The sequence below is a fragment of the Oculina patagonica genome, chromosome 4 (assembly GCF_052425735.1).
Source record: "Oculina patagonica isolate OP01 chromosome 4, crgOcupat, whole genome shotgun sequence".
NCBI lineage: Eukaryota > Metazoa > Cnidaria > Anthozoa > Scleractinia > Oculinidae > Oculina > Oculina patagonica.
This window is the reverse complement of record NC_135761.1, coordinates 19680432-19693423: the sequence shown is the minus strand read 5'-3', so window position 1 is coordinate 19693423 and position 12992 is coordinate 19680432. Positions and strand designations below refer to the sequence as shown.

General features: G+C 37.0%; 1 protein-coding gene across 6 annotated transcripts in view; it reads right to left on the bottom strand.

Moving 5' to 3' along the window:
- Positions 1-12992, bottom strand: part of LOC144651803 (collagen triple helix repeat-containing protein 1-like) — a 132810-nt gene that overhangs the window by 91319 nt on the left and 28499 nt on the right. Inside the window, exons 1-3 of one of the 6 annotated variants that reach the window (XM_078511812.1) lie at positions 11551-11729; positions 9667-9966; positions 8373-8858 (exon numbers count right to left, since the gene is read on the bottom strand). The exons of 2 other annotated variants lie outside the window; for them this stretch is intronic. In XM_078511812.1, coding sequence (XP_078367938.1) covers positions 8502-8858; positions 9667-9966; positions 11551-11667 — 774 coding nt within the window. In that variant the 5' untranslated portion in view covers positions 11668-11729 and the 3' untranslated portion in view covers positions 8373-8501. Of the gene's footprint in view, positions 1-331; positions 351-534; positions 576-2165; positions 2206-8372; positions 8859-9666; positions 9967-11550; positions 11730-12992 lie in introns of those variants that run through there. 3 more of the 6 variants (XM_078511813.1, XM_078511809.1, XM_078511814.1) reach the window with 3 other exon arrangements.

Below are 12992 nucleotides of genomic sequence, written 5' to 3'. Positions count from 1 at the left end.
TTCAATTCCTGCGAAGAGGTTCAAAAATTTCATTCAACACTTTCTACTTAAGTTAGTGCATAGGAGAGGGAAAGATAAGCTCACTGGCAAAAGGTAGAAGGAATGTTTGATCTAACATCAGAAAGGCGAAAGCATTTTAATTGCAATTCTCAGTTATTTAACAGAAATTAACGCTATCACTTACTAAGCGATGTGACTATAAAATGATCGTGCAGCCGGGAGTGTTATGGACATACGTGTGACTTGCTACAGCTAGTAACTTTTTACATTTTCCTTCTTCGTTAAAACAACAGAAGTATATTTTTTCCCCGAAACATTCAAAATCACTTACCTTCAAGTTACTGGCTTCTCTGAGAGGGACAAAAAAAATTATAAAAAAGAAAATGTTAGGATTTGATATCACTGCAAGCAAAGAATTCGAAAAACAGCATTACTACAAGCATTGTCTTTTTTCAATAAAGCAATGAATGCGTATATCTTTAGCGAAACGTTCGCGATCACATTAAAACCGGTTGACGTGTCAAAATCGCTTACCTTTCAAATAACTGGGTTGCGTGATAGGAAACAAAACTGAGCTAAACGGTAAAACAGAAGAGAAAATCAAGCGTTAACATTTAACATCAAAACGAGCAAAGAATCGCAAAAAACAACATGGCTATATATGAGTTTTTACTTCTTTTTAGCTTACTTACTTCAGTTCAAAACTGAAATGAAAATATTTTTTCGAAGTTAACCAAATTATTGGTTTCTTTGAATTATTTAATGAACTTCTCGTCAGAACAAGTTTGTGGAACTACAGACATATTGAATTTTAATTTACATTCTAACGTATGCTGCTATTTGCTAGATTAGTTTGTTTATTCTTCGATTTGTCCAATAAGATGAAGCCTTATATTCTTGATTGGTTAGCTCGCCACGTTTCATTTCCTCAGTCAGTTCGCTTTGCATAATTATTTCGCTGTTATTCCGCGTGAATAAACAAAACTGTCTGCAAACTTCATATTCAGTAGCAATATATTTTTCTTTAAATTAACTATATTAACTATTAAATTTCAATCTTCATACTGCTACAGATAGTACGAGCAGTCCTATTAGTCAGAAAATTTACTCACTGGCCAATAGCAAACTCTTAGTTAGCCGTCAAAGTTTAATTCCATCGTAACTAGTTGGAGACAGAACAGAATATTACGAGAAGCGTCCTTGATAAAATATTTATTTTTAATTCTCTAGACAAGAGCAATAAACGATGTAACTTGAAAACATTTCCCGAACATAAAAATTCTCTTTGAAGCGCAATCGTTTAGACTGAAACTATGTTAACGCAAAAACCAAGAAATTGTACCACAAATAATTTTAAAAGGACCGTGGATAGCAAAATTGGTAAGGCCAAAAGTGAATTCTAGAAAAATTCCCTTTTTGCAAACAGATTTGTAACTAAACTACTCGATTAAACACGGTGACAACCCCACATTACCAATTCATCAAATTCCTATGGCGCAAATTGAGGAACGCGTTTTCAAGTTCTTTAGAAAATATTAACATCAGTGCGGTTTCTTTTATTCAGAGACTAGACTTTTTACTTCTTAAAATAAAAAGGTTTAAGAGCAAGAAGCTCTGTTTGGAGTTATGTTGGCTGAGACTAAAAAGGGCTTTTTAAAACCAGATCCCATTTAATGACGAAATTCATGCAATGCACTTAGCTTGTTACCTGATGTGACTAAAAAGTCAGTCGAGAATGTTATAATTTAAAATGTGATTTGCGAACTTGTTCATAATTTCCTCATCAGAACAAATAAACATCACTATATTAGGCCTTTTCGAAAAAGTACTGAAAATCAGAGTCCATTAAGAAAACCGACTTCAGAAGGGCACTGATTAGCTACCTTGATTTCAAGTTCGCTAAATGTATAAATGCCTGTAAAATATGGCAGAAATGGCTTAATCTAAGCTTTTGTACAACGCTCAGAGTTCGTTTCGTTCTTAATTGTGAAATCATAAATAGCTTAATGCATGTATCCATAGATTTTTGTTTGCAAACTGATCCTACTTAGTTCCAATTATTACGGTCGAACGATTTGGCATTTTCATTAAAACTAAGTGCATTTTTTTTTTCTAACAGCAGCGATTCCTTAACGGTTAGTTACCCTATATAAATCATGACTCACCTTTTGAATTACTCAGCTCCTTGGTTGCTTGAGAGAAAACACTAAGCTAAACGGTAAAACACAAAAGAAAATCGACTGTTAAATCGAAACATCTAAACGAGCAAAGAATCCAAATAAAATGGCTATAGCAACACAAATGTAACTGACTCAAACTTCTTCACTTACTTGTCTCTGTTCAAAACTGAAGTGAAAATGTTTCTGCGCAGCAAGGCCGACTTTCGATTTTTTTTGTTTATGAACTTCTCGTCAGAACAAGTTTATGGAACGTCAACATCATTCTAACGTATGTTGCTATTCGCTAGCTATATAGAACACCGTTTTGTTTAGTGGTGGATTTGTCCAATGGAATGAAACCTTTCATTCTGAATTGGTTTGCCTCGTTTCATTTCCTCGGTGAGATCACTTTTTCATACTAAACTATATCGCTGTTATTCCGCTTGAATAAACCAACTTCAATCCAACTTCAACTTCAATCCAATACCCTAGCAATATATTTTTTCTTTAAAGAAACTCTAGAAGAATTTCCCGCGTGGGATTCGTCAACAAGAGAGTATATTATATCGGGTCGTACATTTCGCGAACCACCATATCTTGTTCTTCCTAGACCGCAAACCGCTTTCGTTTTTCTCCTTAAGACCGAAACCGCCCTGGATAGCAGAACGAGTATCATCAAAACCGATCTTTTTAACAGTACTTAACATATTCTTTCTGATATGTTAGCTCAATAATCCTAGTAATCGTATTCTCCTCACAAAGTCCAGAAGATCTTAAGAATAGAACATATTGTTTTTCCATTCAGTAACCTGCGAACACAGGGCCGGGGAGACAGCGGGAAAACCGTCTCATTTCCTAGGCAATCTTTGTTTAGGAAGAAGCTTGAATTGAGAGAGTAGGCTTCAATAAAAATGAAACAGCTGCTCATTTTTCTGAGCCTCTTAACTCTGTTTGATCGAGAATGACCGCTCAACACCCAAACACCGAAAACCGCAACATAAAATTATGATTTTCCGTAACCGCGCGACTGATAATCTATTGACCTTAAACCGCCAGAAAAATACGAATTTTCCCGCAAATCGACACTCAAATTTGGCTTAAACTGCCAAACCGCCAGAGTATTGTAGACCTTCCAACAAGTAACGTTTTAAATTTCTTGGTATAAGTGATAATATAGCAAGTGAACGAAGAAGTGAATCAAAGATTAGATAATAAAAAAGACGTTTACCCTTTGAAGAAATTCTAACTGAATACTATCACAGTGGAAGCGGTTTCAGCTTTTTTAACAACTAATTCAAGATTCTAGATTTGATCTGTTGCATTAACCACCTTTGCAAGATAAAGATATAAATTGGCTGAAAAAAATAAAACAAAATGGCTGCAATTACTCTCTTGTTATATAAAAAAATCGATTAACCGACGTTTCAATTTCCTTTTCCTTGACTTGATAAACACTGCTTGTAATATGAATGAGTAAAATTTTCCCTTTTCACTTGAATGGTTTCGTCAAGTCAATTCAAAAAATATCGATCATAACAATATAAAAACTATTTGATTGAAATATATTATAATTTAGTTGAAGAATTACTTCGCACTGAACGTAGTTGACGCTAACGGTACACTTGGCTTTCAAAATAGGGCTGATTCTATATATCGGCTGTTTGTCAGTCTTTGATTACTGGCCTAGACCGAGAATAATTTGCAACGAATTACTTTGTTTTGGAAGCGACAAGTCTTCTAGCGAAATGTTTTTTTTTCTTGAATCTTAACTGTAAAGATATTCTACCGGCTAACAACTTTTAACTTCAGCTGCATCACTTAACCGTGAATGTTTAAGCCGAATTGTTTAGGGTAAATAGATACAGTACCAGAGAACACAAAATTCGAAATAATAATATTCCAGAGTCTTGAGTAAGTTTAAGGTTGGTATGCAACACCGGATTAGATTTCTTCAGTCGCACTAAAAGCTCTAGCTAAAAAAAATTAAGTCTGCTCTGAAATTACTTTGGACTTGTTTTCTAAGTTAATCAGAAGCTTTTTTGGTGCTGTAGTATATTGGTAAAACTTAAATCGGGATATTTTTCTCTTACAAATTTAGTTTCGCGTAATTATGCAAAATTCAGAAAGCACTCGATCAGCACGAAACGTGAATTTCAAATTACTGAAGACTTTGAGAACCTGCTCTTTCTTATATAAATTAACGAAATATTTTGGGGATTCATAAGTTAGTGCTCTGGCATTAAAGGTTCGAAAAATTTGGCTACATTATTTCAGATTCTCCTCAGTCAAGAAGTTTACTTTTACACTGAATCTCGGACATAATATCAGCGAAAAAGTTGAATATCAAACTCGGTTGACATCCGTCTCTAATTAAATCTAACTGAGATACAAATCACTTACCTGTTAAATAATCCAGCGCCTCGGGGTTGTCTGAGCGGAGAATGACAAATAAAACTTGTGCAGTAAAACTCGAGCAACATCATAGCGAGAGAAGAATTCAAACGTGATAAATGATAAGACGCAACGGCAAGCTTTTACCACCAAATTCTGGAATCTAATTACTTGTAGCTTTTCAGAAATTGAAGTGAGAGTATATTTTTCCTAGATTGTTGTTCGCTTAATGACCTTTCTCGTTGGGACAAGTCTGGCATACATATTTAATTTTATTAGAAAAATGTTCATTCTAACGCGCAATGCTATTCGCTAGATCGTTTCATATTGTCACGGTTTCGTCCAGTGAGATAAGGTCTTCCATTGCTGAATTGTTTGTCGCAGCTAGATTTGTCTTTCATTGTAGCTTCCTGTGGTCTCACTATAGTCTTTTAATTTCGCTACTGAAGAAGTCAAAGCGACTGCTAAAGATAGACCGTTTCCTCTTGTGCTCGGACGCACAATTTACGACCCATTAATTTTTTTTTATTTTATGTTATTTCATTTTTCTTGTTTAATATCAGTTGCTGCCTGTAAAAATTTACCTTACAAACCTTTCGCATACTAAATTATTAGATGAAGTTTCCATTCACAAATTATTTAATTCTGGTTTTACGGCAATTCTCTCACCATGTCCTACAACACAAAACACAATTGCATGCGCGCCAGTAGCAAAAATGCGCAAAGTAATAATTTAAGCTTTGTCGTGCAACCTTTAATTTACGAGGATGTAATGTGAAATACGGCGTGAGCGCCATAACCTTTTCTGCAGAATTTTAATTATTCGATCTTGAATGTTTCAGTTCAGGGTGACTGAGTTTGTTTACGATAAGTGGTGTAATTGAAGTGCACAGTAAACACGGTCCGTGTTTGTCTGACTAGCCTACTAACTCTTAATTCGATAAGGAACAACTGTAAAGGATACTACATCCTTTATATGGTCAGTCAGGTTGGGCCCCACGGTGGTGTTCAGTCAGTAAGCGAGATCTGAAAGAGAATCGTATTTTATTTAGTGGAATAATTACTTTTTGACAAAATTGAAATACTTTATCAGCTTTCGTTCGTAAATTTGAATACAGTCATTAAGTTTAAAACTGAAATACTCAGTTACAAATTTTAACCGTACTAATATAAAGAACACAATATGAGTTTAGTTTTCCACAAGGAGTAGTTTACAAAACTATCATCTAGAAAGAGTGTATTTTTTTAGATCCAGGATTTATTCGAGGAATTGTCTCTTTGTATTTGAATAGGGACACAATAAAGGCTCGACAAAATATAAACAAGAAAAAAACAGCCATATGCATTTGATTTATGAATTTATCATATGACTGATTCGCCAATTTCTATTATATGATCAGTGGCCGTTTTTATGTTTGAGACGATAAAGCCGTCTACACTTAAAAAACGTTAAAGACGTTTGGTATAAAAACGGAACGCATTTAGTTGACGGCTTTTCAGAAAAAAAAAAAAAGACTAAAGGGAATGCATTTTTTGAAGCGGAAAATCAGTGACTTTGCGAGCCTCTTGGATCGTGTAATTCTGTAAGCTCGTGATCAAACAATTAGCTTTCACACTTTCTATTTATATTGTTTTGTTTTTATTCGTGGCGATAATTGCTTCAATTGATCTTGAATGGATGAGCAAGTTTTTTGGACACTGAAGACAGCAAGCAGCAAGACTGAGAACATTTTGTTATTCTAACGAGGCAGTAAATTACGAACTGTAGAGAGTACCATGACATCCCGTAGATTTGAACAAAGACCAATAATATAGAGAGGGAACAATATAAAAGGGGCTTTGATTTTAACATAGAAAGGAAGATAAAAATACTGATTGATGTAAAATTTTGTATGTAAAATTGTGGCGATAACCGCCACCCCAGAGCTTGCTCAGCCTCTGGGGTGAGATATTCTGATAATATATAAGCCCCTCTTATCATAAGCCAATGGATTTCAGCCTTTGAGGAAAAAGCGTTCTGACGAGTCTGCATGAGTCGATGTTTAGGTTTTGTAGTTAAAGAGCAATGTTATTTATTCCTTCAGATTGTGAAGTCTTCTAGTAAGTAAGTAGTAAGTAACGTCTTTATTTATACATAATAAGTGGTGACTTGGGTCATAGTTAATATAGGAAAATGGTTAGGAAGCCCGGCAAACATCAAAGGAGCAAACATAGAGGCCAAGATTTATGTTGGAAGGTCCACGACCCTGCACATCTTTTGTTTTGCGCTCATACACTATGCATGAATTACGTAATCGCTATGATTCAAATGGTTAGTTGCATGAACACACGTAACCACCTATTGTATTTTCTCAGGTTTTGTGCAGGGTCAACCCCCAAAATAGCGAACAAAAACATACAACAAAGAACTTTGCCGGGCTTCCTAACCACTTCCCTCTATTAACTATGCTTGGATTAAAGTGAAAATAAGTGGGAAAGTGGTCGCAAGTCAAATACTCGGAAAAAAGATTTCTCGAGTTCCCCAACGGGAGTCGAAACCATGACCTTCCAGAATACCGGTTGGACGTTCTAACCACTGAGCTATGGGGGACTCATGGTGAGCGAGGTCATATACTGGGTTCTTATGTGACACATGTCCTGCCAACTGCAGGCTCAAATATGTCCAAATGATAAATGTGAATACATGATAAGTGGTGACTTGGATTAAAGTGAAAATAAGTGGAGAAGTGGTCGCAAGTCAAATATTAGGAAAACGATTTTCCGAGTTCCCCAACGGGAGTCGGGGGTAGAGGATAACACTTAATAGCTATAAAGCTAACAAACTCGTGCCCCTCCTATTTACAAGTATTAAAAAAAATCTAAGATACACAATAAAAAACCTACGATATGCAATAACATATAAGAAACGAATTATCAATTAAAAAACTACTTATTAAAAACTAATTTAAAAAAATCTGTATTCGAAATAAGATCTTAAATTAAAAAATGGTCAATAAAATGTTGTTCTCTTAAAATTCAACTGCAAAAACTATTTTGAAAACTGTTATGTGAAGGTTTTTTTCTTAGCTCAAGTTGCAGGCTGTTCCATGCTTAGCATGTTTGAACTGCAAAAGTTCTTCCTCCTTCAGTTTGTCTCTTAAAAGAAGGGCAAAGTAAGTTGAAGTTCGAATATCTCGTGTGTCTACCATGTACGCGGGTTTCATAACGTCTCCCGTTGACCATAACATTGCCGATGCAAGAGACGGGGCTTAGTGTTTATTTTCCTTATCCGAGAGGACTGGAATATATTATCATTTGCAGATGTAAATTTCAAAGCAGCACATTTTCTTTAGTTAATTCAAAAACCCTGAGTGTTTGTCCGGTCTGGGGCTCGAACCCAAGACCACGCGCACGCTAGTTCGACGCTATACCAAATGTTTCACTGTTTTTGAAAAAAGACACTGTCCTTGTTTTTCTGTTTCAGCATATGAGGTGGGGGGGGGGGGGGGAGGGGGGGGGAGAGTAGCTATCCCGCCATTCAATACTTTTCTTTTATTAATTCTAAAAAGAAAAACACATGTACAAATGGAAGAGGGAACCGACAAAAAAGCTGGCCCACGGAAATGTTCTCGGTTTAAATAAAAACGATTACATTCTGCGTCACCCGAAAAAAATATAATATCTCTTTTTTTTAGTAGATGCTTTAACTGGTGTGTATTAAATGTATTTCAGTTGTGACAGTGAGGCATACTCTTTGTGTAATCGACGTTAGACACCTTCATGGACGAATTATCGGAAAACTTGTGACTGGGACAAGACAACCATTTAAAAATCTTCCTGGACTTTATTTCTTAGCTGATACAGAAGTTTAAAATCTGTTGATAAGAACGCTTCTAAAAACGGCAGTGCTGTTTTCTAACCTCACTATACTAAAGTTCTTCTAGAAAGTCCAGTGGATCACATGTCACGTGTTTACTGCTGAGCTTTTGGCACCTCTTCAATAAAGATCCGGGACAATGTACCCCAGCCTGTTTGTGCATCAGCAGTTCTGGTGATGGTAGGACACTTTCCAACCCAGAATCCTACTCGCACCTTTCCCTTGTGAATGTTATCACAGTGACCTTCAATATGGCGGTGACGGTGTAGGTTGCGGTCCTTGCCGGTTCTCATGTAGTACTGAGCCTCAATAGGTCCAGGAGAGCTGCACTCGGTGCCATTGAAGGTGAAATACCAACGACTACAGCAGTAGTCACAGTTGTAAATCCTAAGGTTTCCAGCGTAATATACATGGAGGGCAGTGTCTGTGAAGTTCTTCGTAAATTCACAATTCTAGGGAGATAAGTATCAGTCAGCTAGATTAATTATTCTAGCTGTAGACGAGGAAGAGAAATGGAAACAAGACCAGTGAAAGGATTAAATGTTCAAACAATTAAAGAAATTAAGATACACGAAACTTCAATATCTTTCCACATTGGGCTTGGACGAATCCTGTAAGTATTTTATTATACCGAAGAAATAATTCACCAATCTATAGATAACCATTAACTCAAATTGTATTGGAATAGATTTTATTCCACAAGGCCACAAGGCTCAAAACGGAACAAAACAAACACTTTAAAAAATATATTTATCTGATATTTGTTTAATCGTTCGTGACTTCTGAGCAATTGAGCTCATAACGTCTTTAAGTAAGTAAATCCGGTCGGAAGAAAACTAAATAATACTTGGTCAATCGATCCGTCACACTTCCGTTGTCATAGCCGCGCGATCTACGTATTTTAAGTATGGAGATGAATCCAATTTTTTTTAATCAACTTCAGCTGACAAGGCTATGTAACTTGGACAGAGGCAAGTGGACTGAGAATCTTGCCAATTAGGAAAGGACTCGAGATTGTTTATGGAATGCTTCCCACTCCAGATAGAAACTGCCATTTTTGAGAAAGTGGCTAAGGAAATCTTGAAGTCATTATGTGCTCCATGCACTGAGTAGATAAAATCAGGAAAAACTTGTTAATGTTACAACGGAAACTTCTATCACTATCAAAGCTCAGGACATTATTCAAAGCGCCGTCGCCTGGCTACCATGTTAGTCTGATGCTTTATAGCGTTGAATTGCAAAGAGAGTTGCTCAACTAACCTGTATCACACCTGAGTCTTTGTCGTCAATCCTTTTCCATGTGCATTCTTTCCAGTTCATGTGCGAGGAAAGCTGAGGTGTTCCTGGAGTTCCACTGTCACCTTTCTCCCCTCTGTCTCCTCTTTGGCCCGCGTGGCCCTGGACACCAGGTGGTCCCTGAGGTCCAGTCTTTCCCGGACTGCCCTGGTCTCCTTTGGCCCCCTGACATCCATCACGGCCAGGTGCCCCAGGGGAACCCGGCATGCCATGCATACCGGGAATACCATTTGTCCCTGGTTGTCCACCGTGACATAACGAGCACTGTGTTGAGAAATGAAATACTGAAATAAGAAAGATTCTTAATACTATAAAGCTATCATATAAAATAGTTAGAATAAGAAGAAAAAGAGTTGAGAACAACCACAAAGAATAGAATTTAACAATGAAAATTAATATCGCCTTGACGATTTTTGTAATATTAAACAAAAAATTCAAAAGAAGACAAAACTGACGAGGAAACATGAAATGGCAGCAACAGTTACGAATGCACACCTGGACGCCGCTTTGTCGTCAATGAATCGAATCATGTCTTCGATGATTATTGGGAGATAGTTGCGGTGTATATTTATGGATTTTACGTATTTTTTTCTTTCGTTTCCAAGCTAGGCTCTTACCGATAGTGCTAGCACTTTTTGGCATATTTTTGGCTTCGCGAGCATTTTTTTTTTTCATTTTATCCCAAAAAGCACTGCTAGCATTATTTTGGATTTTCGACTGATTATTTGTATAACTTTGTGTTAAAAAGCACAATATGACTTTATTTATGGCGTTCAAAGCCTCCCAGATGCATTTTGCCCTCAGTTTAGTCAAAAGAGCCGAAGAGGCCTAGGGAATATGTTTGATAGGTCAGCGGCTGCCTTCTAGAAGCCCAGTCCATCACACACGTTCCAAGATGGCGACATCCACGTTATCATCGAGGAACAATGGAAGACAGCCAAGCAAGGCAAAAAATGAAAAATGTTACTGAAAATCTGAAAAATGTTATACTCTATGTTTAAAAAAATCGTAAAAAAGTGATTGTTTGTTTCATATTTTTAATCAAGTTACGATGGCCAAAAACAGAGTCTTGTATGTAACCCACGAGCACTTTTTGTTTTTAAAAGTAGCATTATTTTAGCACTTTTTGGCAAAAACAAGCACTGCTTTAAGTATTTAATGCTTTTTTTACGAGCACTATCGGTAAGAGGCTATTCCCAGCAAACAATAGGTGGTTTTCACTGTCACGCCGCGAAAAGATAAATCCAAAACTATTGAGTCCAAAAAATAAAGAATATTACAGGTTGTAGAAAGCTACTATAGAAACTACTTGTCCAAGTCTCAGGTCTGTACGTTATTCTGTACTCGAGTTACCAGTCAAAATGTTTCACACAAATTTAGAGAGTACAATATGGAAACGCCATGTTGGAGCCCAACTGCTTGGACTCCAATATGGCGGCCGGAAATCAATAAAAACATCTGGAATTATATTCTGCTACCAAAATCAGTCAGATCACCATCACGAACAAGTAAACATTCACATAAACACTTTTCGCAAAACCTCAACTGTTTAGATTGTTAAAAATCGCTGGATTAGGCATTTTTTTAAGAAAACGTGACACCCTCCTGGCGGCCATCTTTGATCTCGTGTGGCGTGAAACTCCGAAATTCAAAATGCTCTATCTTAAAGACAGCGAGTGCTATAGAGCTTAAAACCGTCAACAAGATTTTAATTAAGGACGTCTAATAGCCAGTGGAGGATAAAAACTCAGGGGTCTTGCGATTCTGGGTTTTAAAATTTTGATGACGTCACGTGAAAACCAAGAATATAACAGAGAACTACCGTTCATAACCAAGACACGGGCTTACTTTGTTGTCACTTGGTTTGCTGCTGGCATTGTTGGCCGTCGCTGAACCCAAAGTGATCAGCACAAAAAACAGTACACAGCACATGATCAGCGAGCACTCCATGCGAGATTTTCCCATTGGTATCGTTTAGTCTGTGGAAATAGAATTCTCTTGTTATTGGATTGTTTCGCTGTTTGTATTGCAATGTTTCTCTACTTTTCTGAACTGCATAACAATTAAAATTGATGAGATGAGGCCCATCGCCTGAAAAGTAGCGCTGAAATGTCATGTTTAACCCAGGCCACGAAGCTCCAGTCCTGAATACTGGCGGCTAATAAATCAACAATAACGAAGTAAAACTGTAACTTTACAACGATTTTTAAATTTAATTTGTCATCTCCCCTCTTTTGTTAACGGTAAATATTAAATTTTAATGAGGGAGAATAATAACGCCAGTTTTTAAACTGCATTTCTCTCTGATTACTTGGTAACGTATGGAGTATCGAATACTGCGTCTGCCAATGTCTATGGACCTTGCAAGATTAAACCTACATGTGAAACTTATCAGAAAATAAAGGTTAGGCAAGAATAAAATCATGTTCCTTAAATCGTTTGTTAACTTACTAGAGCAAGGCAAAATTCGTACCTTTACAGTTTAAGAGATTAGTCGATAAAGTGCCTACTTTCCTTTATTTAACTGCACCATTAAGCATCTGAATAAAAATAATACTACGGCACTTAGTCCAGTCCCGCGCGCCCTTTATAGGGGTTGAACCCAGGCGCGCAAAGAGAGAGTCCAGGATAACTTGCATGCGCATGCTCAGAAAGAACCAATCAGAAGCGAGGAGTGTGGCGTCACTTGCTTGGGACGCGCGCGCTTGGTTAAAAATGCTCGCTCAAATGATGAATTCAACTACGCGATCAAGCGCGCGAATAAATGCAAGAAAAAATTTGTGCTCAATTAAGTCCAAAACCAATTCAATAAAAAGCTACAAAACTAGGAATAGTTGACGGATAGCGATTTCTGTTTTGGCCGTTAGCTTTTAGTAGACACTGACTGAAAACCTAGGCTTTTTTAAAGTTATTCCGGTGATCCAGCTTTAGCACACGGTCGCGTAGTTGAACTCGTCATCTGTGCGCGCGCGTTTTCAAAAGTGCTGCCAAATATGGTTTTTCCCCTAATTTTGGGGGAAAAACTGACGCATGCGCATGCAAGTTATCCTGGACTTTCTCTTCGCGCGCCTGGGTTCAGCCTCTATAAAGGACGCGCGGAAGAGAGAGTTCAGGGAGTGAAGTATCCGGCACTATGTCAGAACATTTTATCCTAATTTATTTTGAACATGTTGAAGTTTCACGTTATTACATGTTTACTACCTCATTACGTGTAAAGTGTTGAAATATGTCAAGGAATTTTATTGGGCAAATCGTTACTAAACTAACAAATGGCTAGGAGTTTGACATGT